The 25,300-nt window shown below is 47.6% G+C and overlaps 1 protein-coding gene across 1 annotated transcript in view; it reads left to right on the top strand.

The window, feature by feature from the left end:
- LOC136155181 (ankyrin repeat domain-containing protein 26-like) overlaps positions 1-1,744 on the top strand; it is a 63,639-nt gene extending 61,895 nt beyond the window's left edge. The window contains exons 28-29 of the mRNA XM_065917052.1: positions 350-395; positions 1,534-1,744. Coding sequence (XP_065773124.1) covers positions 350-395; positions 1,534-1,670 — 183 coding nt within the window. The 3' untranslated portion in view covers positions 1,671-1,744. The remainder of the gene's footprint in view (positions 1-349; positions 396-1,533) is intronic.
- The last annotated feature ends 23,556 nt before the right edge of the window (positions 1,745-25,300 follow it).

Genomic DNA, 25,300 nt, shown 5'->3' on the forward strand with positions numbered 1-25,300 from the left:
GGAAGCAGCTGTTAGGGGGGAAGATAGTAATCTTTTGGGTCGTTCCTATGATTATGGGTCATTCCCTCATTCTTTCAAATTACGTGTTCTCGATTACTGATATTTATTGTACTTTTTATCAGATTGATCTAAAAAGCATTCCATAAATATGCTCTGTTATCTGTAAGGAGAATAAGTAGGAATTCATTTTCTTTTATTTATGTGATTTTCTTTTTCTACTGAAGTAATCTTGAGGTTAGGTCTAGTGTCTAAAAGTATTATTTAAAAGTCACATTTAGTAAGTTTGATATCATTCCTATGATAGTATCTCTTGTTTATCTAAACATAAATAATATTTGACTTATTTCAGATGCGACAGGAGTTGGACAGGAGTATAACTAGAGAAGTAAGGAAAGGTATGTTACCAAAACATACTAATTAAATTTGGACATTGATTTCTGAAATATACCATAAGCAGTAAATGGCATATCTTTCCATTGTTTGGATAACAGACACCATGTTAAATATTTTTTCTTACATACAGCTAATGAGAAATGTGAATGCATGAGCTGTCATAGTGAAAAACACCCTTCTTCCTTATTGATTCATCATGTTCCACAGCTTGAAAAAACAATCTCTAAAGGTCTATACATTTCTTTTATTTCTGGCTATTTCCTTCTTCTACTGCCTCCATCCCTGTGGAACGATCCGCCTGCACCTGACACTATTCTCAGGAAACGTGGCGTTCACCCACTTCTCAAGCGCCGGTAGCAGTTAAGGCTGGAAACCCAGACTCAATCTGTCACGGGTGGGCAGCTGTCACTTGGAGGGTGACTAAAATTTCTCTGTCACTGACTTTGTCACCAGTTTATCTTTCACCCTCAGGAAAAGCTCCAAACACCCACACCAGTTTGGGTCCTGCCAAAGTAGGCGACCTTATCTCCTTACCACCCTCCTCTGCCCTCAGCTCTGCATCTAACCAGCCAGACTGTAGGATCCCACAGCTGCGCGTCCTCACCTCCAGTCTTTGTACGTGCTTCTCCCCTCCGTCTCCTGTACTTTTTCCTGTCCTTCAGGCATCTGCTTCCATAGCGCCTCCACCAGAAAGCTGGCAGTACTGACACGAAGCTGGCTGTCCCTTCTGAGTGTCCCTGTGCCGTCTTTTAAATCTGTTTTGTATTTATGAGTCTGTGTGGAAGTTGCCTGTTTGTCTGTTTTTCCAGTTGAAGGCATATCATTTTCCAGGGTGGACCTGGGTCGCCTTCATCTTATAATTGCAGTCCTTGTCCCAGCACCTTTGCACACAGTTACTGAGTAAACCAATGAAGAATGAGGAAACCAGAAATCTGATGCTCAGCCACACGTGCAACCATGAGCAGGTTATAGAATTGTAATCTTGTATTTCACGTCATGCCACCTATAGATAGATTTCATTTTTCGGAACACTAGGAAAGGTCTCAGGTTTTTTCATTTTTTTGTTGGTTTGTTGTAACTAATAGTTACTTAACTCAAGTATTTTAGGTAAAGAATATAATTCTTTCCTTTTCTTTCCAGTTGAGGCTGAATTGGCATCTGATGCCTTTCAAGTGTCTTCGCGAAGATCTTCAGATGGGTCGAATGTGTATGATGACCAACTTTTGAAAGCAAAAGCAGAGTATCAACAGATTTTGTTTGAAAAATATAAGATTTAGAAAGATAAATAGTAAACGTTTCCCTACTGAACTGTTTCCATGATATTTCGTTGTTTCCCATTAAAGATGATGACAAAATCTTTTTGAACAGAAAATATTTTTGTGTTACGTGTGTATGATGAAAATTTACATAGTATTTTAAGTGGTGTTTCTCTGCATCTAACTTACTTTTAAGCAGATTTAAAAACCAGCACTGTTGAGTTTTCCATATTCTAAGCGATAGTGTTAGTCACTCAGTCGTGTCCAACTGTTTGCGACCCCATGGACTGTAGCCCACCAGTCTCCTCTGTCCATGGAATTCTCCAGGCAGGAATACTGGAGTGGGGAGCCATTCCCTTCTCCAGGGCATCTTCCAGACCCTGGGATCAAACTCGGGTCACGTGCATTGCAGGTGGATTCTTTACCATTTGTGCCACCAGGGACGCCCTTTACATCAGACGCGCCCTAATACCCGCTGTTTAAGCAGCACCCAATGAGCCAGACTTGTCATTAATATTTAGTGGTGTTGATTGATAGCTTTTTTGTGTGTTCCACTTTTTATCACTATATATAGACCCAAAGATTTAGATACTGCTGTTATGGCTACCATCAATGTTTTGATGTGTTACAATTGTTAGTAGTGGCATAAAACTTGCTATAAGTAACTTTAAACACAGATTCAAAAGTCCTTCCTCATGGAGAAATAAGGTTTGCCTGAGTTTTCGCCTTTTAAATGAATGAACGTTTATATATTAAGTTTTCATTTTTATTTAGAAGATAATATCTTTACAATATTGTTATGGTTTCTGCCATACATTGACTTGAATTGGCCATAGGAATGCATATAGCCCCTCCCTCTTGAACTTCCCTCCCACCTGCCTCCCCATTCCACCCCTCTCGGTTGTCACAAAGTACCAGCTTTGGGTTCCCTGCATCATACAGCAAATTCCAAAAAGACACATGTACCTCAGTGTTCATTGCAGCACTATTTACAATAGCTAGGACATGGAAGTAACCTAGATGACCGTCAACAGTGGAGTGGATAAAGAGCTGTGTATTATTCAGCTCTAAAAAGAAATGCATTTGAGTCCGTTTTAATTGACTTCTGATTTACTTTTGGAGACAGTGTTAAAATTAGAGAAAGTTCTTCGTTCCTCCTGGCAGTGACTTCTCTTGTTGCAGAGCCCCGGCTCGAGAGTGCAGGCTCAGCAGTTGTGGTGCTTGGGCTTAGTTGCTCCACAGCCTGAGGGGTCTACCCAGACCAGGGATCGAGCCCCATGTCCCTTCCATTGGCAGGGGATTCTTAACCACTAGACCAGCAGGGAGGTACACGTGTTCATTTTAAAACAGAGCCTGGGAATCCCCTGGTGGGCCAGTAATTAGGGATCTGGGCTTTCACTGCCAGGGGCCCGGGTTCAACCCTGGTTTGGATATTAAAATTCCACAGTCTGCAAAAAAAAAAAAAAAAAAAGCAGTGCCTATAGTTGTGTTGGTCATCTTACCTTTGAAGGAAGAATATTCCGCCGCCCCCCCCCCCCACACACACAGAGAACTCAATAAAACTGGTCTCATTTTGAATGAGAAAAAAAATCTAACCTGGAAAGATTCCTGAGTTGGTTCTTGAGCAGAAACAAATGAAGAACAACCTTAAACCCCTCCCTGCTGGCCCCTGAGAGAACTTCGAGGTGAATCTGACTCCTGTTACTTTCCCCAGAGCCCATGTGGCTGGTGCTGTCAGCAGAGCTGCTCCTGCGGCGAGGAGGGCTCTGCCTCACACACCCACCCGACCCGGCTCGGTCACTTTCCCCTCTATTGACTTTTCTTTATGGACTTCAGACTCAGGTGTGGGAACTTCCCTCGTGGTCCAGTGGTTAAGACTCCATGCTTCCACTGCAGGGGGAGCTTGTTCCATCCCTGGCTGGTGAACTAAGATGCCACATACCATTTGTGGTGTGGTCAGGAAAAAAAAAAGAAACTGGGTGTGATGTTGATTGCTCATGTCCTAGCCCCTCTTGCTATCACCTGGAATTGTATTCGAGGGCCAGGTGAGCAAAAGGCACATTTGTGAAAAGCAACACTGGTTAAAGCAGCATACACAGGTTACCTGGTTTCCTTGATTTATTTTTTCCCTGGCCCTTCGTCCTCTTGTGAGCTGTGATGGGAGAGGACACAGAAACACAGTCAAATGGTATCAGATAAAACAGCAGCACACTCAGCCATCAGATTCCCTCCTGTTTTTCGTTTTTTTGGTAAATGCTACACTGCTTGTGGGATGTTAGTTCCCCAACCAGGGATTGAACCTGGGATCTTGGCTATGAAAGTGCAGAGTCCTAGCCACTGAACCAAGAGAATTCTCAAATCCCCTCCTGTTTGGTGGCTGAAAAGAAAGCTGATAAGTATTATCAAAGACACAAAAGACATGAGATTGGATCAAACAAAATGGCCATTTCATTCTGCTCCCATGTAGTCAAGTTTGTTTTTCTTTTTAATATTATTTTTTGAGCTGCACCAGTGTTCCCTGCGACATGTGGGATCTTTAGTTGGGACATTTGAACTCTTAGCTGTAGCATGTGAGATCTCGTTCCGTGACCAGCAGTGGAGCTGGGTCCCCTGCATTGGGAGCTTGGAGTCTTAGCCACTGGACTACCAGGGAAGTCCCTCAACAAGTATTTTTGAGCACTTATTATGTGCTAGGCAACATCTAGAAGCTAGGAATGTAAAAGGAGCATTACAACATCTCTGTGAAATGAAAGCTTTGCAAGAGTATTCTTTCTAGTATTGATCCACATGGCATAAGTCTGGACGCAGCCTTTTCAATATGAGATTAGTTAAGGTCCATATAGTCAAAGCAGTGGTTTTTGCAGCAGTCATGTAAGGATGTGAGAGTTGGATCATAAAGAAGGCTGAGTGCCACAGAATTGATGGTTTTGAATTGTGGTGCTGAGGAAGATTTTTGAGTCAAAAGGAGATGAAACCAGTCAATCCTAAAGGCAATCAACCTGGACTATTCATTGGAAGGACTGGTGCTGAAGCTGAAGGTCCAGTACCCTGGTCACTGATGGGAAGAGCAAACTCATTGGAAAAGACTCTGATGCTGGGAAAGATTAAGGCTAGGGAGGAGAAGGGGACAACAGAGAATGAGATGGTTGGATGGCATCACCGATATTACATGAACTTGGGCAAACTCTGGGAGATGATGAGGGACAGGGGAAGCCTGGTGTGTTGCAGTCCATGGGGTTGCAAAAGTTGGACATGACTTGTGACTGAACAAGAATAAATTAATAGAACCACCTGATGAAATTGATGCACCATCATAAAGAAGAAGAAGTTTCAGACATTGTCATACTAGCAGTTTAGCAAATTCACACCCACCTTCCAGTGAGGGCTACTAGAATGGTAAGTCCATACAGCACAAGGAAGAGTAGTCCCCACTCACCACAAATAGAGAAAGCCTGCAGCAACGAAGACCCAGCAGAGCCAAATATAAATAAATAAATAAAAAACTTTTTTTAAAGAAAGGTGAAAGAATGTCTCCTTGAGAAGGTGAATTCTGCTCAGTTTTGAAAGGCTATAGAGACCAGCACATCCAGTAGACATTTGTTGAGTATTTACAATGTGTCAGCCGTGAGACCACATGCTAGTTGGGGAGCCAGAAGATAAACACACTTATAAGTAGTCCACCTTCAACTCTGATAGTGTATAACCCAGGCAGAGACGTTCCACAGCCAACAGCTGCATTTCGTGCTCAGAGGCAGCAGTAGAAATGTGCTCATTCAAGTTCTGTGCCAGGTGTGGGAAGCATGCTTGGAACTAGAGCCCCAGGCCTGCTTCTCTAGCACATACTGGTGACATTTTGACCTACAAGTATCCCTGCGTTGATTTCTTTCTGTGTGAGGTCAGGTGAAGCACAGGCAGAGAAAAGAGTTGGGAAGTGTGCAGCTCAGTGAACATGCATTGCAAGCGGCCCTGGGCCCCAGCATCCTGCATCCCTCCTCAGGTGCCCCTGGGGTCCCTCTGGCTCCAGCAGTTGCCACTGTCTTGATGAGAACAGCAGAGATTTGTTTGCCTGTTTCTGAACTTCCTCCAGGTGGACATACACACAGCACATGCTCAGTGCATACTCTGGTTCTGTTACTCAGTATCATGTCTGCAGTCTGTGTTCAGAGAGTGCAGGTCAGGGTCCAGGCATTGTCTCTGCCAGTGCTTTTGTTTCCCCTGTTGTCGTCTTTCATTTTCTGACTGAGTCACAGTCTATTTACCCATTTTCTTTAAGTACATCTGGATCATTTCCAATATTCTTTTAATAAATTATATTTTTGCTGAAGAAAGAATCAAAATGAAATGAAAACATTTCAGAAAATCACACTAAAAAAGCTTAGCACCAGCATACTCAAGAAAAACGTAAGTCTTAAAGATCTATTTCAAATAGATGGAAAACTATCCCAGGCAGAAGGTCAGAAGTGAAGGAAGAAGTGAAAAACAAAGTGGCGAATATTTGAATAATTCTAAATGAGCCTTGGCTATATAAAACAAAAATATCTTGTAAGGAGTTAAAATAAATGATAACAAAGACACAAATTATCAGACAGGCTTTGTGTTTTCTTTGAAGACAGTAAAACTGGTTGATATGAAACTTTTAAGCTCCATAAGAAAGCTACTCTCTAGGGTAAAAAGCATTAGTGAACTGAAGCGGGTCAGCATTGTATAGTGACAGAAGATTCAATTTGCCAAGAGGATATAAATGTATATTCTGTGACCCAGCAATCCCATTCTTTGGTGCGTATACTCCAGAGAAACACTTAGGACATATGTGTGAGTGTTCAGAGCTTTTTTTCCCCCCGGTGTAGGGGCGGGGGATTTAATCAGGAAAGGAACCTTGGTGGAGGACTAGCCTAGGTGCTGGCATGTTCTCTTTCTTGGTGGGTAGTGAAGGCATGGATATTTCTTTATGTGCTAATGTTTGTGGTCATCAGACGCCTCTTTTCTGCACTATTTTCTGTGTTATCTTATTTCCTTTTATGGAGTTGTTAGCAGTGATTTTTGGTGAAGGGCTTATGATTTCCTCTTAATTGCCTCACTATATCTTCAGGTTTTTGAAACCTTAAGTAAATATTTGAAAAAATAAATGTCCTCAGTGCTGAAGGCACATAAGATCTGAGAAAACACCAAAGGCCAGTGTGTTATGTATGTGGCCTATCAAAAGCAGTGTTGACCGCTTTTCTCAAATTCACAGGTTAACTTCGAGGAATTTAAGGACGGTTTTGTGGCTGTGTTGTCCTCACAGGCTGGTCTTGCCTCCTCAGATGAAGACAGTGGGCCTTTGGAGTCAGGTAAGAGGCCTTTGTGGCCTTCTTTACTTCTTTTTGCGTGATTCTGTGACTTCTGGAATATGATGATGTACCTGAACAATGCAGCAGATCTATGATCCCCAGCTCCATGGACTGGGACCATGGACTGAGCACCTGGGTTTTTTTCTTCTTTGGCTTCCTTATTTGTGAAATGGTTCTGCAAGGGGAAAACTCTTGTGCTTTCGTCTGCACTGCACAAAATCTTCTGAATACCCTGGCACTTCGGGTCACTAGATCTGTGTAGTTTCCCCCGCACCAGGCCATTTTGCAACACCAACTGGGTGTCCTGCAGTTCAACTCCATTCTGACACCATGCCCCTGGACACAGCTGCAGACCCCACAGGCTAAGACAGCAATGCCTTCAGACAGCAATCTCAAGTCCAGCTTGTCACCTGTGTTTCTGACTCAGTGGCTAAAAATCGGAGGTACCCACGGCCTCCTCAGCTCAGGGTAACCCATTAGTGGATCAGCAGTTTACTGCAAAGGCTGTAACTCAGGGTGAGAGGTGCATAGACTGTGGGAAGAGGCCCACACACTCTCCAGGCCTCACTCTTCCCCAGTCTCCCCGTGTTCACCAACCCAGAAGGTCTCTGAATGCCATCCTTTTGGGGTTTATGGAGGTTTCGTTCCACAGTCATGACTGATCCAGTGATGGGGCATCAGTGACTGAATTCAACATCCAGCCTCTGACCTCCCTAGAGGTCAGGGGTAGGGCTGAAAGTACCAACCTCTAATCACATCGTTGGTTTCCCTGGCCACCCGCCCATCTCAAGGTGTGGTTCTCAAAGTCAGCTTATAAACCAAGCATAAACTTGGGTGTGGTTGCTCTCATCACTTAGGAAATTCGAGGGTTTTAGAGGCTGTGCAAGGGATGGCAGGAAGACCAAATTCATATTTATTATAAGTCACAATCTCACAAATGTCAAGTACTATCTAGTGCTGTCCTTACAGTGAACGGTGTAGACAAGATAAAGTGGGTGTGGAGAGGTGGGAGAATTCGATCATCCAAGGCGCAGTGCAGGTGTAAGGTGCTGGCCAGGCTGGGAGGCTGGTGGAGCAAGCAGGATGCCACCAGCTGAGGCAGCCCTCCGCCTGTCTTCTGTCTCAGACAATAGTGCTCTGTGCTCCTCGGACTTCTTAGAATCCTGGTTTCCAGTGGGACCCGTGGAACAAAGGTAATATTTCAAAACAAGTGAAGAGGGGCTTTGATACTGGTCAGGAGCGGAGGGAGAATTCTGGAGGGAGGCCCGCTTGGAGGTGTGGCCTGTGGGTCCAATGGGAAGGAGATGGCGGACGTGCTCCTTAGAAGATGGGCCAACTCCTTGGCTTGACAGCGCCTGCCGTGCTCTGGCCGGATGACCCGTCGAGGCTGCATCTGAGGAGTGCTGGGAGGGAGAGTGCAGTGGCCAGCGGGTCCCTTCCTCCCCCACGGTGCAGGGGTTCGAGGCATCTGCCCCACACAGGCCCCTGGTCTGCTCCCACACCCCGAGAGGGGCCTTGGTCAGGAGCAGGCGCATGACTGGGGCAGCGGGTGCCATTGGGAGGTTTGGGGCTTATGTACCTTTCATGTAGATTCCAGTGAGCCCCCCAGTGCCCCCTACCCCTGAAATCCTGTGGCTGATCGTTCCCATTACTCAGGTGAGGTTTTCCAGTCTGGAGCTAGGCCCTTGGGGAAACACTTGCAGCCTCCCCTGGGGCTGAAATTGGTTGGTATCCCACCGCCCCGGGCTGGAGCCATGTGGGAGCCCTGACCTGGGGGAGAGGAGGCTGATGGGGCAGGAGTCTGATAAGGGGGCGGAGTCTGATAAGGGGGCGGAGTCTGATAAGGGGGTGGAGTCTGACCAGGGGGATGAGCCTGACCGGGGAGGAGTCTGATAAGGTGGTGGGGCCTGATGGGAAAGGAGTAAAGGAGTCTGACCGGGGGAGGAGTCTAACCAGAGGTAGGAGCCAGCTTGTCAACAGCCGCCCTGGGACCTGAAGGGTCTGGTCATTGGTTGCTTTGTCTCACGTTTCTCTTCCCTGAGGTGGGAAGAAGGCCACTTCCCTTTCCGGACTTGGGGTGTGATCGTGTGACCCTGGGCATGAAGGTGCCTGAGAAAGGCCACGCCCGTGTCATCGCTCCCTTTTCTGTGCTGGAACTCCTGTGAGTGGTAACTTGTGTCCTCTTCGTGACTGGTACTTTTCCCTAACAACCCCTGTTTTGTTCTGTGCTTTTCTCTTCTTTCAATTTTCAGACTTTGCTCAATTACCCAGTCAGTGGGGGGGTCAGTCATAGGCCTGCCTGAGGAGGCTCGGCCAGGGCTGGTGCTCACGGGCGGCCCCTGTTGTGAGAGCCCAGCGAGCCCTGCCCCCGCCCTCCGGGGCTGTGTGCTTCCCATGCGGGCCACCCTCGCGGTCTCCCCCATGGGCTTCATCCCTGCTTCCCCGGCCAGTCCACAGCATCCCTCTCTCCGGCTTTCTAATCTGCCTGCTGGTCCTTCCCAGCGACTCATGCCACGATTGGAAACACACGCTTTGATGCTCCAGGAAGGTGCGTGGCACCTGGGGCCAAATGGCTGGGGTTTTGAAGAACATTCTGCTTCTCAGCAGTTCTGCTCTTTCGGTGAAGGCCATCACAGAACACATAACCAGAATGTTCTTGTTGTCTTCTTTTTTGCTTGTTTAATCTTTTGGATATGCCTCTCAGCATAGTGAGATGTTAGTTCCCTGACTGGGGATTGAACCTTTGCCCCCAGCATTGGCAGCGCAGAGTCCTTACCACTGGACCACCAGGGAGATCCCAAACCAATGTATTTTTCACTTGTAGAGTTTGGCATTCTGCTCCTATGAATAAATACGCACACACAGGAGGCACAAGGCGCGGTTGACCCTGTGGTCTGCGGCCGTCTGGGCAGCGGGTGGGGACTGGACCTTCCCACTGAGAGGCCACAGCTCTGTGCCCTGTGGGTGGTGAGAGGCTGCCCCCTCCTGGCCTGATTTGCCCCGTGGACACACTTTTCTGGAGGCGCATTTCCCCCTGGTGGAGGGAGGAGGTGACACTTTCAGAGAACATTATTAACTGGTCCTAATGTGTGTGATTTCTGGATGTCTTGTTGCTCTGAGGAAAGGGCTGAGCAGCCAAAACCATGAAGAAAGGGGGCACCACATCAAGGGCAGGTGGGCCTCTGGACACGGACCGGGGGATCTCAGGAGGGGAGAGGCAGGAGCCCACTCAGGCCAAGGGCACAGACGTGGTGCTGCGTCACGACCTCCAGTGAGCGGCGAGTGGCTGAGCCCCAGGCGGGGGTCCACGTGCTGTCAGGCGCCCCTGGTTTCCCGAGTGTGTCCCCACTGCCCACTCCCAACTGACATGGCCTTTCTCTTCCCGTTGCTCCCCGCTCAGCAACCAGCCACAGCCTGTGTGTAGACAGAAACCAGAGCAGGTGCGGAGCCTGCACGCAGGCCCCTGCTCCCTGCATGGGGTGCTCAAGCCTCCCGTTTCCTCCCTGTCAGTGGGAACGGCTCCTCCTCTCCAGCATCCCCGGGAGTTCCCACGTGGGGAGAGTGTACAGGGCCAGACCCTGCCCATGATAACCTCACAGGGTCCAGGAACATGGTCATCCTGCCCTAGATGTCCTCTGTGACATGGAACTCAGCATCTTCTTCCCAAGACTCCTTCCTTGTCCTCAGTTTCTGTGCATCGCTGGCGTCACTGTTTCTCCTGGAGGCCCGGTTGGACCCAGCCTCCTCCTCTGATGCTCCCAAGGTCAGGGGCTACGGGCCAGTTTCCGGTGAGGAGGAGAGAGACAAGGTGGTAGTTAGTCCCTGGGACCATGACCCACCTGTGTGCAACGGTCTCTTTTCCTGGCCTGGCCTTGCTTCCTGGGACCCTTTGCCTTTCTCTCCAGCTGGCCCCTTCTGGGTGCTTCCCTTCGAACCCGCGTTCTCTCCTGGTCACAGCCCAGGCCACACCCCCACTCCCCAGTCTCTCTGGCCACTCAGATCCTGCAGAGGCAGAGTTGTTTCTTCTCTGCTTGTGGAGTCCCCATTGGTCCGCAGATGTGGGCAGGTAAGGAGGGAAGAAGGAAGTGCAGGGGTGTAATAGGGCTTGAGGGAGCCTCATGGATCCCTAGCCGAAGTCCGCACCTGCCTCTGCCCCCGACTTTCGACCCATGCGGAGTCTGAGTCTGCCTGGCTGTGCTGAGGTCCTTGCCTTCTGTGTCCTGTGCACGTGGGGTGCTGTGTTGAAGTGGGGTCAGGTGGGTGGGAAATGACCTTCTGGTCTCTAGAGCACTTGGATTGTTGTAAGGTTATTTCTTTGTGTAAAAATCTAGATTTTTGAATTAGTTTTCTATCACATAGCAAAAGCATATTTTGCTTGGAAACACTGAAGCAACACTGAGACTTTACAATGGAAAGTCCTGTCTCCCACCCTAGCTGTCTCAGCCCCGGCCCCACGTTGGCCCTTCCCTGTGTTCTTCTGACGTTTTCTCTGTCTGTCCCCGAGAGCCAGATCGCACCTCCGAATCTGCATCTTCGTAAGCACAAGTGGGTTCAGGGTCTGTTTTAAAGACCCCACACACCTCCCATTTTCTTTCCAGTTGCCTCCTGGGCAGTGCCCCCAAAATACGTGAGCGGCTCTAAGTGGTACGGCCGTCAGAGCCAGCCCGAGCCCTGTGGCGCTGCAGGTGGAGCCCCGGATTTACTGGAGCAGTCGGTCAGACCCAGTGTGAGAAGCCAGCTCTGCTGCTTCACATCCCTGGAAAGCTTGGAGGTGGGTGGACCCCCCTGGGCACCTCCCCCAGTCACTGCTCACATGACATGACACAGGAGGATGGGAGAGGGCATCTCATAGCTGGAAGAGCAGCTATTTGAGGACCTACATTTGGTTTTAAGGTGTCTCTGGGTCTCTTTGTCTGCAGGGCAGCTCTGGCCACAGAGCATCCTCTTTCAGAAACGGGGGCCGCGGGCCACCCCTCTTCACTACCACCCCCCTCCCCTGGCCCTGCAGGAGGAGGGGAAGGTTAATCGGCTGAGGGCAGAAAGGGCAGGTGTGCCACAGCCACAGTCACCCGCGTCCAGCACTTGGACCAAGGCTCACCCTGCACAACTTGGCGGGCTCGTGATGGATGCCTCCGGGGCCCCCACTGAGACTCCTTGAGCTGTCCACTGCAGGAGCCTTCGGGCCTTCATGTCAGAAAGGACATCCACGGGGCAGTCCACCCCTGCGGGTTAATCGTGGCTGATGTCCTTCTCGTTCTTATTTTCCACAGTCTCTAGTATGATGAAGAAGCCGACAGTGCGAAGGAGCCTCAGAATGAATTGTTTGAAGCCCAAGATAAAGCCTGGCCTTGTGGTGAGTGCCCCCTTTGCTCAGTGCTGGGCTGTCAGGCAGCAGGCTGCCAGCGAAGGAGAGTTTCCTGGGAGGTGCCCAGTGTGGGTGGTCTCTCTGAGATTCCTGAGGTCAGACCCTTGGGCAGGGACTGCTGGCTAAGAGAGCAGCTAGTTGCTTGGCTAGGGTCACAGTGATCCTCGCGACCGGCAGGCCTGGGCCAGGGGACTCCTTCCTAACGTGCCAGGCCTGGGCCAGCAGCCTCCCCCCTCACCAGAGGCCCTGACTGTGCCCCACGTGGAGGGCGAGACGTGGCTCTGGTCCTGGGAGCCTGGCGGAGCTCCCGGAAGGCAGTCACAGGTGTGCTCAGCAACGCTGGGTGCACCAGCACGCGGGTGTGCGGGCTCCTTAAGGACGCCTCTCACCAGAGTGAGTCACAGGGCAGAAGGTGCAGGACCACGGCTCCAGCGGGAGGCCAGAGCTGACCTGGGGCTTCTCCTGAGTGAGAGGTCTGCACCGGTGCTGAGCACCGTCCAGACTGCGGCCCTCGGGGCCGAGGCTGTTGCTGGCTCAGCGCTGAGCGTGGGGAGGTCAGCCGACTGAACCACGTGTCTGTGCTGCTGGGTGAGGCAGGTGGACCTCTCTGTGTCCAAAAATCACTTCCTAAATTAACTGGACTCAGAGTAAATCCAGGGGACGAGAGGAAGGGCTCCGGGGAGGTTATTCACTGAGTGATTTTGAGCTCTCTCCCCAGAGACAGCTTGGGGTTCTTCTTTCCATCCAGGTAAGAACTGTCACTCGTGCACAGACACTAACGTCAGACCTTACAGGACTTACTCACCTTCTCTGCCAGCCCTGAGAACACGCCCTGGTGTCAGAATTGCTTTTCCCTCTTCTTGGTTCCTGCCTTTGTTTATTTATTTAATTTTAAATTAAAATGTATTTATTTGGCTCTCAGATCTCAGCTGTAGCCTGCAGGATCTTCATACGTCATTTGGGACCTTTCATTGCAGTGCTCAGGTTCCTCTCTAGTTGCAGGCCACAGGCTTAGTTGCTCCACAGCACGTGGAATCTGAGTTCCCTGAGCAAGGATCGAACCCGAGTCCCCTGCATTGCAAAGTGGATTCTTAACCACGGGACCATCAGAGAAGTCCCGTTTTTCCATTTTTACCTAGAACGTTCAGATGTTTTAAGCTGGAAGCTGTCTTGGAAGTGGACCTCCCCTTGTGTTTTCCTCAAGCCGAAAAGCAGCATCATTCATGAGCAAGGAAGCCTAGCATTCCTCAGGAAAGGACTTTCTGGTTATTAGTTGGGTTATCACAGTAAACGCCAAGGTGACTCCTCTCTGGAGAGCTCCAGACCACTGACCGAGAGCCGGGGTCTGGTCAGGTGCAGGGGACCCTCGTCCTGTGTCGGGCAGGGTGGTGCAGTCTGGGCGTGGAGGGAGCTCTGCTTTGAAGCCTTGCTTATCTAAAGAGAGCTCTTTGTGGCCACCCCAAGGTCTGTCCTCTCCCAAAGGGTGTTTCTGTGGCCAAGCTTCAGAAACCTCAGAAAGCCACCTGGCTAACCTAGAAAGGCTATGAAACCTGGCCGTCTGTCACCCGGACTCGCTGCTGAGTCTGCATCTCAAAGACACTTATGGCTCCTGATGTGAGGTGGTATGGAGACAGCCCACCTTGGGGTGTTTTTGCTGGGAGAAAAAAATAAAAAAGATAACACTCAACCTGCATCTAAACTACCCTTTGGTGCTAAGTTCCTGTTTACAGGAGATATTAGGGATGGAGGTCCATGAGGACGGGGAATGGGGGGTGGGTGGGAGGTGATCCAGCAACTCTGGGGGAGTAACCACACACACAGGGAGGATTCTGCATTAATGCTGAGTTGAAGAAATCAGCCGTCGGGAGACTTGGGTAGAGAACTGGGATGTCGTTGTTGGGTTGTAGGGCCATCGTCACACTGGGGTCAGGAGTACATTTGAAACACTCAGGGGTGAGTACACGGCAGCTGGGATTTGCCTTCAAATAGTTGGGCCAGGGACTTCTGCGGTGATTTATTGTCTAGGACTCTGCACTCCCATTGCAGAGACCCCGGGTTCCATCCCTTGTCTGAGAAGTAGAGCCCCATGCTATAACTAAGAGTTTGCATGCCACAACTAAAAAGATCTCACGTGCAGCAACCAAGACCCAGAGCAGTCAAATAAATATTACAAAAACAAGATATATTTGGGCAAGAACAAACAGGTAGATGAAGCCAGGACGAGAGGCTGCCCCAGGGACAGGGTCATTGACCTTCGTTGGACTGTGCTCTTTGCTTTGGGCAGGTTTGAAGACCTTCTAGACATTAATGTTTTAAACCTGGACTTTTTATTCTAAGCACAAACCTTATAGGCGTGCTCCTAGTGCTACAGCTTCTGTAGGCTCCCTTCAGAAAATGCCTTCCCCACGTGCAGCAGAGTCCCCCCTTTATTGTGAACTTTTGCATAGAATTAAGTTGGAAGAACTGCTGGTGAGCCCCGTGTAGCCACCATCGGAAGCTTGACTCTCCCACGTGTCTGTCTGCCCATCTGTCAGTCCATCTGATTTCAGAGTGAAGTACCGCCTTGGTGTGTTTCCCCTGCTTCAGGCCAGCTGCCAACCTGGGGTTCTGAGGTCTTCGGGAGCCCCCGGAAACCCCGCAGCCTCTCCTTCGACACCCTCGAAAGCCGGGTCCGGGGCCTCTGGGAAGAGCTGGGTGTGGGCAGCAGCGGCCACCTCACAGAGCAGGAGCTGGCCCTGGTCTGCCAGACCATCGGGCTCCAGGGCCTGGCGAAGGAAGTGAGAGGGGATGGGACGGACCGCCCCGAAGGGCTGGGTGTTTGTGGTTGGTACTGGGCCTGGAAAGCCCCTTCAACCTCAGCCACTGATTCGGTCGTCACTGTCCAGCCTAAAATCCTGGGCTGAGTCCCAGGGCTTGTGCCGTCTCGGGTCATCTTCACAGAGGTCACTCCTCTGCCTGGAGCTCTCTCCCCTCTCTGGCCTCCCTAGGCCTACCGCCCAGCCCGTGGGTGGTGCCCATAGCCTCTGGCTCTGCCCCCGGGCAGCTGTGTTCAGCCCTTCCCTCCTTCGGGGCCCAGGGGAGGAGGGGGCAGTGTGAGTGGATTTGTGTTAATGATTGTTATGTCTCTAGGGACCAAATAGTGCTTGGAACCTGGTAGGTGTTGGATAAATGCTTCTTGATTGACTGGTATGACTTAAAAGTAATTAGGGTGGATCCAAAAGACATGACCCAGGAGCAAGTAACAGACCTGACAAGTGAAGTGTCTTGTTTCCACTGCTTGTTTTCATCAGGTGAGGCCTTAGTGGGTTTAACGGGAGAACAGGCAGTTTGCAAATTTAGCAGGAGTAACAGTGACTCCCGAACGCTTGAGTGAAGTGGGCTGGGAACTCGTGCTGCAGAACACTACAGCTTGGTAGGCTAGAGGGTTCTGGAGTTGCAGACTGTTCAGAGCCAAGCATGGGAGTGGGCACAGAGGAGAATTTGAGCTGAACAACAGACTTCAGAGGACCTGTGATTGGGTGAAGAATAAGACACAAGACTACTGACTGCTGGAGGAAAAATGAGTTATTGAGAGCTCATCCTGCAGAGAAGTATGTCTGCAACTTGAGATTTCGTCCCTGGCCTTGTTCGGTAGTGTTTTCATCAGTTAGTTGGGCGTAGAAATCAGTATCGTGTTGTTAGGGTGTGTGGAGTACACAGAACAGTAGGAACACTTTGCAGTGACTATTTAAGGATAGATGCTGATGAACGAGGAACTGGTGTGCAAGAGGTCTGCAGTAAATGTAAGGGAAATGGAAAGTCCTGCACTCAGGTTCCCAGGTCCTTCATTTGTTCATGCAACAGATAGGCACTCAGCAGTTATGAGCTGATAAAGGTCTCAGGTGTTTCCGTTGTAAACAGCAGAATCAAGAGGTTTGCCCCTGTGGCCCCCAACAGTGTCACACAGAAGGCAGATGTTAAAGGCAGGTAAAGCGGGTCAGAGTACCTGCCGTGAAGGAAAACACCACACTTGGAGAGAGAATCATGTCCTGAAAACATCAGTAGATTGAGAAATCCGGGAACTTCTCTCCGAGGAAGAGACATTTCAGCTGAAGCCTGAAAGAGCAGGTTTTAGTGAGGAAGTAATTGTGGGCAGAGGGCCTTCTTGTTGGAGGAAACAGCATGTGCAAAGGCCCTGAGTCTTGAAAGAGGGTGGGATGCCCAGGGACCTGGGCATTCCCACAGGCCAGTGTGGCTGGAACTTGGTGAGCATGCCGAGGGCGACACCAGGGGAGATTTCTAAGCATGGGGGGCCGGTGGTGGCATGTTTGTGTTCTAAGGACCACCCTGGCCTCCATGTGGATAGTGGATGGTGGAATCGAGAGGGAGGATGGTGATCATGCAGGTGACAGGAGGGGTGAGCCAGACTAGGAGAAAGGAGAACAGTTTACACACCTGTTTAGGAGGTGACTGAACAGGCCTTGGTCCGGTAAGGGAATGATTGTCCTGTATTTGTACCATGGGGAAATTCAGGATCCAAAATTCTGTGCCCTATCCTCCTAGTTTGGTTCTGGGCAGGACAGTCACTGTTACCAGTTTCTGGTTAAAATTCTTTGTCAGAAGAAATATCAGTCAGTCAGTCAGTGCCGGGCCAGCCGGCTAAGGAACAGGTCGAGGACGCAATCACCAGAGCACCTGAGAAATCAAAGACTAGGAAAGATGGGGTTGAGAGAGACGGAGTCAGCTTGTAACTGATTCCGACGACTTTATTGAGGGGTAACATACATATATATGCTCACAGGACTCACCAAATTTTAGATCAAAGACATGCATACGTGCAGAACTGCAGACACTAGTTTTAGCTCATGAATTTTATCTCAACTCTTTAAGACTAGCAGAGGATGGCACTGGCGTCTTACAATCAGTTAAAGATTCACAGGAGCTTGATAATCTTGTCAGAGTCAGGAGAATGGGCAAATGGTGGCTGCAGCAATTTCCTTGAGGGAGGTGAGAAAGGCCAATTTGCACTTTAATAAATCAGGGGTGGCGGGACAGAGAGAGACCCTTTGATCTCTCCCAGGGCCGAGAAGGGGCCTGAGCAGTCAGGCCGGCTCCCCGCAAGTCAGTTCAGTCGCTCAGTCGTGTCCGACTCTTTGTGACCCCATGAATCGCAGCACGCCAGTCTTCCCTGTCCATCACAAACTCCCGGAGCTTACTCAAATTCATGCCCATCGAGTCGGTGATGCCATCCAGCCATCTAATCCTCTGTCGTCCCCTTCTCCTCCTGCCCCCAACCCCTCCCAACATCAGGGTCTTTTCCAACGAGTTATCTCTTCACATGAGGTGGCCAAAGTATTGGAGTTTCAGCTTCAGCATCAGTCCTTCCAATGAACACCCAGGACTGATCTCCTTTAGGATGGACTGGTTGGATCTGCTTGCAGTCCGAGAGACTCTAAAAAGTCTTCTCCAACACCACAGTTCAAAAGCATCAATTTTTCGGCGCTCAGCTTTCTTCACAGTCCAACTCTCACATCCATACATGACCACTGGAGAAACCATAGCCTTGACTTAGATGGACCTTTGTTGGCAAAGTAATGTCTCTGCTTTTATATATGCTATCTAAGTTGGTCATAACTTTTTCCAGGGAGTAAGCGTCTTTTAATTTCATGGCTGCAGTCAACATCTGCAGTGAATTTCGAGCCCAAAAACATAAAATCTGACACTGTTTCCACTGTCTCCCAATCTATTTCCCATGATGTGATGGGACCAGATGCCATGATCTTAGTTTTCTGAATGTTAACCTTTAAGCCAACTTTTCCCCTCTCCTCTTTCACTTTCATCAAGAGGCGTTTTAGTTCCTCTTCACTTTCTGTCAGAAGGGTGGTGTCATCTGCATATCTGAGGTTATTGATATTTCTCCCAGCAATCTTGAGTCCAGCTTGTACTTCTTCCAGCCCAGCGTTTCTCATGATGTACTCTGCATATAAATTAAATAAGCAGGGTGACAATATACAACCTTGATGTACTCATTTTCCTATTTGGAACCAATCTGTTGTTCCATGTCCAGTTCTCACTGTTGCTTCCCGACCTGCATACAGGTTTCTCAAGAGGCAGGTCAGGTGGTCTGGCATTCCCATCTCTTTCAAAATTTCCCACAGTTTATTGTGATCTACACAGTCGAAGGCTTTGGCGTAGTCAATAAAACAGAAATGGATGTTTTTCTGGAACTCTCTTGCTTTAATGATGATCCAGTGGATATTGGCAATTTGATCTCTGGTTCCTCTGCTTTTTCTAAAACCAGCTTGAACATCTGGAAGTATTGCTGAAGCCTGGCTTGGAGAATTTTGAGCATTACTTTACTAACGTGTGAGATGAGTGCAATTGTGCGGTGGTTTGAGCAATCTTTGGCATTGCCTTTCTTAGGGATTGGGATGAAAACTGACCTTCTCCAGTCCTGTGGCCACTGCTGAGTTTTCCAAATTTGCTGGCATGTTGAGTGCAGTACTTTCACAGCACCATCTTTCAGGATTTGAAATAGCTCAACTGGAATTCCATCACATCCACTAGCTTTGTTCATAGGGATGCTTTCGCACTTGACTTCACATTCCAGGATGTCTGGCTCTAGGTGAGTGATCATACCATCGTGATTGTCTGGGTCATGAAGATCTTTTTTTGTACAGTTCTTCTGGGTATTCTTGCCACCTCTTCTTAATATCTTCTGCTTCTGTTAGGTCCATACCATTTCTGTCCTTTATTGAGCCTATTTTTGCATAAAATGTTCCTTTGGTATCTCTAATTTTGTTGAAGACATCTCTAGTCTTTCCCATTCTGTTGTTTTCCTCTATTTCTTTGCATTGATCCCTGAGGAAGGCTTTCTTATCTGTCGTGGCTATTCTTTGGAACTCTGCGTTCAAATGGGAATATCTTTCCTTTTCTCCTTTGCTTTTTGCATCTCAGAAGAAATATATTCCTATTTAATTGCTCACATGGAGATGTGAACTTTTTAAGGAAGTTCTTGTGTACTTAATCAAGTACTTTGACATTAAGTTGGGTGTATCTTATTTGTGCTATTTCTTTATAATCAGGAGCACATTGTAAAGAATGTGGAGAATAAATCTAACATTTGTAGATTAGCAGAAGTGTCTAGAACGGATCTAGAAGACATGGTACATCTATGTACATGGTACAGATCTAGAAGCCATGGGACATTTATTTTGCCTCTATTTTCAGGGCCTAGAGCAGGCACATACATTTTGTATTTATCTGTTTCCTTTTAAAACTCCACAATAAATATTTATTAATTCTGTACATCTGGTTTTGTTTTCCTTTTTTTTTTTTCACTTGTGGTTAATTGAGATATGGGTTCAATCCATGGGTGGTCAGGTAGATTCTCTGGAGAAGGAAATGGCAACCCACCCATTTTCTTGCCTGGAAAACTCCATGGATAGAGGAGCCTGGCAGGTTCTGTCCATAGGTCAGAAAGGGTCGGACACGACTGAGTGACTGAGCACACATACTATTGAATGTATTCAAAACATTCATAATGTCGTATAGCCATCACCACCACCACCTTCTCCAGAACTCTTCATCTTACAAAACTGAAACACCATACCCAGTAAGCAATTGTACATCTGATTGGAAAGGGTGATACTTATCTGATATCTAAGGAGACATATATTTTGTAGGGGAAAACCAAAATTTTCTCCCTCTCTGTGTAAAGGGCCCTAAAGTACAATCATGCACATAGTTGAAGATCAAGAACTACTTCTTAGATGTGTGGAGGAGCATTTGACTTTAGAGTCCTTAGCTCACATTATGAGAATGAGGATTTGGAAGTACTGATACCTTAAAAACAGGTCTCCGTAGGATGAGAACATGATGTGAGGCCATGATCTTATGCACCGTGATATTTGATCTTTTATTCCAGCATGAAACAGGGATTCTAAAAAGTGAGGCAAGCGTTTGTCTTTTGGAGACAATGGAAATTAATCAGTGTGCAAAATGCAATGTGCCACATGGCTAAACAAAACAATGGGACTGTGATCCTAGGCAAATTAGTTAGGTAATAAATAATCTCCAGATCTCTAAATAGCATTATGGCTAAATAAAGCAACTCAAAAGCATAAATAAATCTATATACAGTCACGTGGTATGACCCTTTGATGTATTTGGTGGAAAATATAATCTACATACAGAGATTTTTTTTTTCTTTTTTTTTTCTTTTTCGCTCAGTCCTGTCTGACTCTTTGCCACCCATGGACTATACAGTCCAGGGAATTCTGCAGGCCAGAATACTGGAGTGGGTAGCCTTTCCCTTTGCCAGGGGATTTTCTCAACCCAGGGATTGAACCCGTTTGATACATACACAGTGCAATAATATTTATGAAAAAGATACCCTTGCATATATGTGGACCTGCTTGCAAATGAAAGAAAACGGTTTGTAAGGACAAACTCCCACTTTTTAACACTTCCATTAAGAAGAGGAGCATGATAGAAGGAAGTTTTAGGACTGTGCTTTGGGTTCTTCTACTCCCACTTTTTATTTTATGCATTTACTTTGAAATTTTTACAAGGAGAACGTTATGTCTGTAAAGAATAACTAAATGATGTATACCAGGTTCACCAAAGCCTTACCTGAGAACCATGCTTCCGGATGATCCCCTCAAAGGTAAAATCTGCCACTTAGAAGTCAGGGAAGTTCTGTGCCTTTTGTGTGCAGGTGTGTGTGTGAGTATGTGTCTGTGAACAAGCCAGATTCTCCCAGTTAATTCTGAGTCACCTAAGCACTCATTTCATTCACGTTTAAGAAGTGCTTCATCCTGAGAAGATGGGCACCAGGGACAAATTTGGGGCTAGTTAAAGCATGACATGTGGTCCCATCACTTTATGGCAAATAGATGGGAAAACAACGGAAATGAGAGACTTTATTTTCTTGGGCTCCAAACTCACTGCAGATGGTGATTGCAGCCATGAAATTAAAAGATGCTTGCTCCTTGGAAGCAACGCTATGACCAACCTAGACAGCATATTAAAAAGCAGAGACATTACTTTGCCAATAAAGGTCCTTCTAGTCAAAGCTATACTTTTGCCAGTGGTAATGTATGGGTGTGAGAGTTGGACTATAAAGAAAATTGAGCACCAAAGAATTGATGCTTTTGAACTGTGGTGTTGGAGAAGACTCTTGAGAGTCCCTTGGACTGCAAGGAGATCTAACCAGTCCATCCTAAAGGAAATCAGTCCTGAATATTCGTTGGAAGGACAGATGCTGAGGCTGAAACTTCAATACTTTGACCTCCTGATGCGAAGAACTGACTCATTGGAAAAGACCCTGATGCTGGAAAAGACTGAAGGTGGGAAGACAAGGGGACAACAGAGGATGAGATGGTTGGAAGGCATCACTGACTTGATGGACATGAGTTTGAGCAAGCTCAGGGAGTTGGTGAAGGACAGGAGGCCTGGCATGCTGCAGTCCATGGGGTCGCCAAGAGTCGGACATGACTGAGCCACTGAACTGAACTGAACTGAGGCTACCACGTGACTGCCTAGGACGCTCTAGCATTCAGGTGCGAGCAGCCCAAGTTCAAACAGGCTCACTTGGAACTTCTCCAGGAAAACATTGGGTGGATGGAGAGGGGCGCTCTGTCCAACAACTCTTTTCTGATCTCCTGTGCTGTTTGAGAACCTGGTCTTTATTCCTGGAAACGAGCATTAATCCCTCAAGTTTTCACTGGAGGCAGCGCAGGAGGTGGGGCAAGAGCCTGTGTCCAGTCCCAGGGGCCCAGGTCAGAGTCGGGGCCTGACCTGGAGAGAGAGATCTGTCTCCCCGCAGGGCCTGGCCTAGAGCCTGAGCCGCCCTTGGCCTCGGGTCAAGCTTGGCTGGGCGGCGGGGCAGAGCGCAGAGCCCCCTCCCGAGTTGCGGCCGAGGCTCCACTACCTCCACAGGGATCGCAGTCTGAGAACCGACCGGCCCAGCGGCCCCGCTGCCACGCCAACTGCCTGGAGCCACCGCTGTCTTGGGCCTTCAGGCAGCTGGGCTGGAAGGTGGGCTCGCACCCCGGGATCTTCCTGCTGCTGTCCATGGTGTGAGTGGCTGTTCTCAGCACTGGCCTGACTTACCTGCCCCAGGATGAGGAGGAAGACCTCAAGGAGCAGTACACCCCAGAAAGGAGCCCTGCCAAGGCTGAGCAATGCTTTGTGCAGGAGCATTTCACCGCCACCAACTCTCTCATCTTCTCCATCTCCAGGAAGAGCACTGAGGTGAATTATGCCTCCATCCTAGTGATCTCCAAGACCGAGACACTGCTGAAACCAGAAATCTTAGCAGAAATTAGCAAGGTGGAAGGTGCAGTGCAGGCTTTGACTGTGACACAGGACAACATCCCCTACAGCAAGGTGTGCACTAAGAACCAGGGCCCCTGTGTCCCCCCAGCCCACTCTTGTTTGCCTGGAAAAGGGACAGCGGCCTCAACCTGAAAACCATCACCTTCCCCATCTACAGCCTAGCCGGTCAGATGGTCTACCTGGCCGACATCCTGGGAGGAGCTGTCTTAGGCGAGAGTATGGGGCTGATCCAGGTACTCCTCCAGGCCAAAGCCCTGCGGCTACAGTACCACCTGAAGACAGGTGAAGGAGAGGAAAATGAACGTAGCAAGGTGTGGATGATCCTTTTCCTGATGCAGGTTGGCAGCCTCGAAAAGAGTCTGGCCTTGAAGAAGATCAAGGTACCTAGCGGCTGGGGTTAATAGAGAGGCCAGGAGAAGGTGGGAAGGATAAGACTTGTTCCAAGGACCATAGCAGCAGCACTCCCAGATTATCAGATAGAGTCCTTGACTGGAAGCTAGGTGTGCTCTGCTTTATTTGATCCTTAATCCAACTTTCTTAAAGTAGCACCCTGAAGAAAGCCACAACAGATTCTAAAAAAGAGTGACTGTGTGCTTAACTGATTCACTCTGCTGAACACATGACTAACACAACATTGTGAAGCAACTACACTACAATAATTTTTTTTTAAGTAAAAAGAAATAGCACCTAAGGAAAAAAAAAGAATGCCGCAAATCTTAAATCCTTGGTAACATTCTGGTTAAAAACACAATTTGTACATTCTCAGATCTTCAGGTTTAGTTTGGTTTTCTGGTCAAATTACTCTGCAATTCTTACTTCCAGTTTAAGCCTTTGCTGTTTCTAGGAGCCCCCTGAACTTTGTTTGAAGTTCATTGGAATAAAAAAACAAACCTTTAAACAACAGTTTCATGATGTTTTTGAGGAAGAAAGATGAGCATTTTAAAAGTAAATTATAGCATAGTGCCAGTCACTTGTTATCTGTCCAGTAATTTTTGGGCTGCAAAACCTAATGCTCTGAGTAAAACTGGTGAAAATGAGAAAACACCTTCTGGAAGAAGCCTTTTAATACTCAGGCCTTTCTGAAATGGTGTTTCTCCAATGAAAATAGTGAAAGATAACAACCTAATAGAAGTTTAGAAAAAGTCATAATGTCACAGTTATTAATGCTATCACAGTTTCATATAAGATTCAGATTTTGTATATTCAAGAGTTGTAAACTTTTGATTTTTGAAAGAAACTTTGAAAAGCATGCCAGAGATTTGTGGGAAGAAGCAAATCTTCATTACTTTCTTATTCTAAAATCCTAATCCATATATTTTGATTTTAGCTGAATTTTAGTGTTTAAATCAATAAGCTGTAGTGTTTCAATATCATATGTAACACACACAGTATCAGAATTGAAAGGTCTTCACCTGAATATATTTTTGTGGTAGGTCCTCTCCATGACTTTCTAGACAACTGGAGTTTGAGGCAAGTTCTATGACAGTGGTCCCCTTGTTTCACTTGGCATAGCTTCTAATCATACTATTTGCAATTGTATCATGCTACAGGTAAAACAATTTTATTAGTAAACTCTAAAAAGTGTTTTCTTGTGATAATAAATATAATGTGTAGATATGTCAGGGGAGTATGTAATTTCCTTGGTTCAGTCTTTCCACAGCAGAGATTGGAAACACAGTGGACGAGGGTTACAGCTTGCTTATAGCTCAGAGTTTTATTCAGCAAGCCAAGGAAAGCACACCCTCGAGGTGTGAGAGCAGGTCGATCCCAAAGGCGAGGCCTCGATCCATCTTGGTTTCCTCTTTTTATACATTTGTCTCTTGCCTCTGCGCCTGCCCTGTGGAAATTGGCCTAGCCAGGGGGGCTGTTTTTCCCACCTGAGGTTCTTACTCTGGTCCTCAGATTTTCTTTTGTTCCACTTTTGCATGCTTTTTGCTTTCTTTGTCTTTTATTTTATTTTATTTTCATTTATTTTTATTAGTTGGAGGCTAATTACTTTACAATATTGTAGTGGTTTTTGCCATACATTGACATGAATCAGCCATGAATTTGCATGTGTTCCCCATCCTGATCCCCCCTCCCACCTCCCTCCCCGTCCCATCCCTCTGGGTCTTCCCAGTGCACCAGCCCTGAGCACTTGTCTCATGCATCCAACCTGGGCTGGCGATCTGTTTCACACTTGGTAATATACATGTTTCAATGCTATTCTCTCAGATCATCCTATCCTCACCTTCTCCCACAGAGTCCAAAAGTCTGTTTTACACATCTGTGTCTCTCTTTCTGTCCTGCATATAGGGTTATCATTACCATCTTTTAAAATTCCATATATATGTGTTAGTATACTGTATTGGTGTTTATCTTTCTGGCTTACTTCACTCTGTATAATGGGCTCCAGTTTCATCCATCTCATTAGAACTGATTCAAATGAATTCTTTTTAATGGCCGAGTAATATTCCATTGTGTATATGTACCATAGCTTCCTTATCCAGTCGTCTGCTGATGGGCATCTAGGTTGCTTCCATGTCCTGGCTATTATAAACAGTGCTGCGATGAACATTGGGGTGCACGTGTCTCTTTCAGATCTGGTTTCCTCAGTGTGTATGCCCAGGAGTGCGATTGCTGAGTCATATGGCAGT

This window comes from Muntiacus reevesi, unplaced genomic scaffold (assembly GCF_963930625.1).
Source record: "Muntiacus reevesi unplaced genomic scaffold, mMunRee1.1 SCAFFOLD_186, whole genome shotgun sequence".
Lineage (NCBI taxonomy): Eukaryota > Metazoa > Chordata > Mammalia > Artiodactyla > Cervidae > Muntiacus > Muntiacus reevesi.